This window comes from Biomphalaria glabrata, chromosome 5, assembly GCF_947242115.1.
Source record: "Biomphalaria glabrata chromosome 5, xgBioGlab47.1, whole genome shotgun sequence".
In the NCBI taxonomy this organism is placed as follows: Eukaryota; Metazoa; Mollusca; class Gastropoda; family Planorbidae; genus Biomphalaria; species Biomphalaria glabrata.
This window is the reverse complement of record NC_074715.1, coordinates 39572163-39578229: the sequence shown is the minus strand read 5'-3', so window position 1 is coordinate 39578229 and position 6067 is coordinate 39572163. Positions and strand designations below refer to the sequence as shown.

Genomic DNA, 6067 nt, shown 5'->3' with positions numbered 1-6067 from the left:
AAACTACATCTATCAGAGTTGCACGTAGAGAAAACACCATCTCACTCTTGTTAAACGTTAGTTTTGATGTTTTGAACGAAAAAAATGCATTTGCTTAATTTTGTATGCACTCTATAGGCGTTTACTTATGTTGATAAAGATTTTTTTTTTTCCGTTACTGAGAAGAGCTAATACAATTATCTCTATCTCATTTGTATTTTCTTGTTTGTTTGGGAAACACCGATCTAGATTCTAGAATGTGTAGGAAGTCGCAAAGCTTGATGTTAAAGCATGCGCATGCTTTATTTCTTCTTCCTGTTCGTCGACCATCGTAAAATTCATCTAATCTAGACCTAAAAGTGACAAAGCGGGAATGTATAAAAATGTAAGATGTTATCAGAAGTTAGATCTATATCTATAGGCCTACATACTACTGTAGATTTAGAGATGTTAGATCTAGAGCTATAAAACAGAGCTAGACTCTAGATCTAGAAGAAGATCAAATCAAAAGAGAATTACAAACTACATTATCATCATTATGATTATCAATGATAATTAACATTAAATAATTATTAATTAAGATTATGATTAGGGCCTATGCCTAGCCTCCTATAGAAAAATAGATCTAGTTTAGGCAATGGCTATGGCTATCATCATAATCATGCCTATGGCTAGATGCATTTCTGTAGGCCTATTTCATGAGATGAAATATGATGTCACTGAATGACTGATAATTATTAATTAGATCTAAAATTTATAATTAATATCCATATATAAATATGTAGATCTATATTATTAGATCTACATATTATAATGATCATTTATTATTCATATTCAATAATTCATTATGATAATTATGCCATTATAATTATAATTCATAAATTAATATAATCCTTACATGCATGATTATTAGATATAGTACTAATCTAGACCTTATTATCTATCTAGATCTAGATATCTAGACGTCTAGAATAGATCTGCTTTACTTTTAATTCCTCTAATCTGTAATGTAGGCAATGATGTGTCTCTAAATTAGATTATATAAATATTATAAATATAAGAGATTTTACTAATCATTGGTGTTACTCACTGTTAAGTTACTCTAATCAAATGTGAATAGACTCTAGATGGTAGATCTAGACTATATAGATCTATTTGTTTGTTATAAATCTCATGGCTCTACTTATTCATCATCATCATCATCACTCCTTTGAGTTCCTCATGGAACATAGGGCCTCGACAAAAACACGCCACTCTCCACAGTCTCTTGCTAGCTTTTTGATGGTTTCCCAGCTCTTCCCGGTCTTCTCTGCTTCTTCAAGTACACTGTTCTTTTTGGTCTTCCTCTGCGTCTTGTTCCCTGGGGGTTCCACTCTAAGGCCTGCCTAGCTCTGTTGCTGGTATCTTTTCTAAGGGTGTGACCAATCCATCTCCACTTCCTCTCTAAGATTTGCACTTCTATATTTTTCTGTCCACTCATCTCCCACAGTTTGGTGTTTTCTACTTTGTCGTACCGGTGTATTTTTAGGATATGACCTTTTAGGATATTTCTCAGGCATCTGTTGATGAAGGTCTGGCTCTACTTAGCATCTGTCTAATTTCTTAATGGTTTCTTGAGTTGAGGGGTCCCAAATAGAGATTTTAGTTTTAATTTTCTGTTTGATTTGTAAAAATTTCTTTAAATAAACAGTAGGCCTAATGCTTCCTTTAATTTTTAAAATAATTTTATCAATATGGAGATTCCATGATAAAATTTCATTTATTGTAACACCTAGATATCTAGATACTTTGTGTTCAGATAAAACATCTAGATCTAGATATAGACTTAAATAATTTAAATATAGGGTCTAGATTAGATCTAGATATGATCTACTAGATCTAGATCTATTTAGTGACTTAAGTCTATAGTTACAGTTCCCCTTTCAGACCTTGCTATTGGGCAGATGATGATATGTTTCGTTTGTCAAAGATTAACGAGCAGGGTGTCATGTGGTCAGCACAACCACCAACTGTCTCTACTTTTCCCCAACTGAAGTCAGGTACCCATTTCAGTCTAGTGGACTAGGCATGCCCTAAATATCCTGAAATTCATAATCCTAGTCTTCACTGAGATTCAAACCCAAGACCTCAGGTTCAGAAGCAAAGGGCTTAACTGTGCCCCTTTGAGTCTAAAGAGTCGTCTTAATTGCCACATGTGAGAAATCAACTGATCTAGATTTTATATTGTAGATCTAAAATCTAATCTAATAAAAAGTGCATAGATTTAATCCTCATAATCTACATGTCACAATGTGAATGTCTAAACTCTAAAATGAGTCAAGTCTTTGTATTTCATAAAAATTACAATATTGACTATTCCAAAATTTAAATTGTTTTCTTCTTCTCCTTTCTGCTGACTAGACATCGAGATATTTTAAACACCAGATTCACTTGACATCAAGTAACATCTAATCTAAAGCCTCAACACATTCTGGTTAGTTAAGAAAAATCAAAATGAAGGCAAACAGGTAAACTTTCTTTAAATTGTCAAACACTAATTTATTTTATATAGATCTAGCAGCCTAGTTTTGAAGAGCTTTCTATCACATTCGCATACATTGGTATAGGCCTATCTTAAAGTAGGCGACCTGAGGCTATCCTGCCTTCGATTAGATCACCATAAAGAATGTCTTATGGGAGTCAACTTTGTGGCATTCTGTGAACAGGTCCAAGCCAGCCCATGGTTGAAACCAGGATCTTGGAGATAATAGTCAGGATCTTATACTGCACAAACTGGCAATCATTACATTACTAGATATACTTGATTTTGTTTATTTTTCAGGGGTAGAGAAAGAAAAAGTCGACTGAAAAGAACTAGATCAACCACTATGATTGAGATTGTCAAACCTCCTGCAGACTCAAGAGGCTACAGGTAATAACCCCTTGAAAAGATTTAATTGAACATTTAATATGTATCACTTTAAATAAGAGGAAATGAAAAGTTCAGACACTGATAGTGATAATCAGATGAATGCATATATACCATCCATCCATTTCATGAAGGGCCCTGTGCTTTACGTCTGCATGCCCAGACTTTTAGCTGCTTCTACATCATCAAGCCACCATACTCAGGGTCTTGCATATGTATATATACCTTTAGGTGTATATGTGTATATATATACTTTATAAGATGTTATAGTGTCATATACCTCAGATTCACTTTATGCAGATGTATATCCACTAAAGAGCACTATGAGCCATAAAGTACAGATAAACAAAAAAAAAAGGTCACTCATTGGAATTCAAATCTAATCCTTTTTTTTTGTTTAAAGTAAATTTTAGTTTATTTATTTTATAAGTTACTCTACACATTTATTGTGAACTTTGTGTTTAATGTGGCAAATACTGGTTTGAATTCAGGGTCGTCATATTACCTAATGGGATAACTGCTATGCTAATCTCAGAAGCGTCTGACTTTAAACAAGAGGGCATCAAAAATGCAGACACTGATAGTGATCATTACATTGAAGATGGAGAGGTAAGCATTGGACTTGTTATTTTGTATGGTTAGAAAAATGTATGACTTTGTAAAACTTACTGACTTACTTACGTTTTAGTGAGGTTATTGAATTGCTTGGCAATTGTGTGCTCATAATTTTGTTGACTGATGAATGTGACTTAGGTCTTTTAAAATTTGGCAATATATATTTTTTATTTTAATATTTTTTAACCACACAAGAAAACTATTTACCAAAGATCCTTGTTTATATTATATGTCTAATTCAAATATTTTGTTTATTAAATGTTGTGTGTTTACTGTGCCCTTTTATTATTAACCTATTATTGTGTTATGTTTGATTATTGCAGGCTGCTGCAGCTTTGTGTATTGGAATTGGCAGCTTTTCAGACTTGCCAGAAATACCAGGCTTTGCTCATTTTATGGAACACAGTAATTGTTGACTTTTATTTGTCTTTTCTTCAAAGTTTTGTTTTAAGAATGAATCTAAGGATTTATTTTGTCTGTTTTCACAGTGGTGTTTATGGGAAGTAAGAAATTTCCCAAAGAAAACTATTGGGATGATTTCTTGGCACAGAATGGTGGAGACTCAAATGCATGGACAGATTGTGAACGGGTCAGAACAAATACTTTTATATTTTGAGTGATTTTAGCACATTTATGAAAAACAGTTGTTGACTATATTATCTTAACTGCAAGTTTTGTGTTCCTAATAATTGTCTAACTTTCTTTATTTCTCAGACTTGCTTCTTTTTTGTTTGCCAACAAAGCTCTTTTTTGAAAGCATTGGATATTTTTGCTCATTTTTTCATTAGTCCTCTATTTAACAAGCAGTCAGTGGACAAAGAAATAATGGCAGTTGACAATGGTAAATATTCTGCTAGAATTTACTCAGTTTAAAAAAAATACATTTTCTTGTATATGCTGTAAAAGAAGTAATATATGGACTATGCCATATGATATTAAATCATAACATTGATGAGGAATAAAGAATTAATTCTAAATTTATGTATCAAGTAGCTCAATTTTAAAAAAAATGTATTGAGCACAAATGAAGAACTAGGTCTAAGATAACTATGTTTTTGCATCCATAAATCCAAAGAAGCATGCATTCATTGAATTTTACAAGTATTTTAATATTATTCACCTTTATCATAATGCATAAAATTAATAACTACAGCCATTTAAAAATAACTATTTAGAGGTGGCTGAGTGGTTAAGCACTTGGCCTCCAAACCTGGGGTCCTGGGATCGAATCTAGGTGAAAACTGGGATTTTGAATTTTGGGATTTTTAGGGCATCCTTGAGTACACCCAACTCTAATGGGTACCTGACTTTAGTTGGGGAAAGTAAAGGCAGTTGGTCGTTGTGATAGCTACATGACACTCTGCTTGCTAATTGTTGGGCAGAGAAACAGATGACCTTTGACATCATCTGCCCCATAGATTGCAAGGTTTGAAAGAGGAAACTTGACTTGACTTACTAGAGGTCTTACAATATTTGGTGTAGCAGATAGGATGCATGGTTGTGTGGTATGCGTCTGGACTGTTGTCTCAGTGGTCCCAGGTTCAAACCCTGCATACCACCATCACCTGATATCACTGGGGAGGTTTCAGCTAGGATGTAATTATCTTCAATACTGAAGGTATATCCGAAACATGTAAAACCAACATTATTAATTGTATCATCAAAAATAATTATTCAACTATAAAATGCTGCTACTTTAATTTAAGGACAAATCAAACATACTCTCTTTAATGCTTATAATTCTGAAATGTACTTATTCTTAAAAAGCGGAATGCATTAAATTAAGCTTAGACTAAAATTTATGTACTCAATAGAAAAGATCTTTTAAATCAATGATTAGAACATTTGAGCTTAATTACTAGAGAATTCTTAAAAAAGGATTTCAATACATGCCAGTTTAAAAAGATAAAATCTTTTTTTATTTTTTTTAAATACTATTGTTTGATGACAGAGTTTCAGATGGTGGCCAGCAATGACAATGAGAGAATGAGAAGTGTGATATCTTATGAACTTGTGGAGCCTGGACATGTGCTGGGCAAGTTTATGGCAGGTTAGAATCACACATTATGCCTTGTAATGTTCATTTTCTGTCATACTAGATATTCTGTACATAGCTCTGGCAGATATATTTCTTTATGTTCTTTTAATATGAAGATATTGGTTCTAGTGGTTTGGTTTTTATAACCGATTACATATTTAAATAAAACTTATTTTGTTAAGTTTTTTATAACTGATTACATATTTAAATAAAACTTATTTTGTAAAGTTTTTTATAACTGATTACATATTTAAATAAAACTTATTTTGTTAAGTTTTTTATAACTGATTACATATTTAAATAAATCTTATTTTGTTAAGTTTTTGTATAAAATGTAATGCTTTATTTATAAAACATATGTTAATTCAGTCATTGTGACTCATTATTATTGCAGGCAACAAAAAGTCCCTGAAAGATGACCCCGAGAGGAACAATATCAATGTTTATGAACAGCTTCACACTTTCTATAATAGAATGTACTCTGCTCATTACATGACCCTAGCTGTCCATTCTATTGGTTTGTCATT

At 32.2% G+C, this 6067-nt stretch overlaps 1 protein-coding gene across 1 annotated transcript in view; it reads left to right on the top strand.

Moving 5' to 3' along the window:
* Nucleotides 1-271: 271 nt before the first annotated feature.
* LOC106066516 (nardilysin-like) overlaps nt 272-6067 on the top strand; it is a 27126-nt gene continuing 21330 nt past the window's right edge. The window contains exons 1-9 of the mRNA XM_056030154.1: nt 272-364; nt 2380-2486; nt 2801-2890; nt 3379-3496; nt 3826-3907; nt 3991-4091; nt 4217-4343; nt 5454-5552; nt 5935-6057. Coding sequence (XP_055886129.1) covers nt 2473-2486; nt 2801-2890; nt 3379-3496; nt 3826-3907; nt 3991-4091; nt 4217-4343; nt 5454-5552; nt 5935-6057 — 754 coding nt within the window. The 5' untranslated portion in view covers nt 272-364; nt 2380-2472. The remainder of the gene's footprint in view (nt 365-2379; nt 2487-2800; nt 2891-3378; nt 3497-3825; nt 3908-3990; nt 4092-4216; nt 4344-5453; nt 5553-5934; nt 6058-6067) is intronic.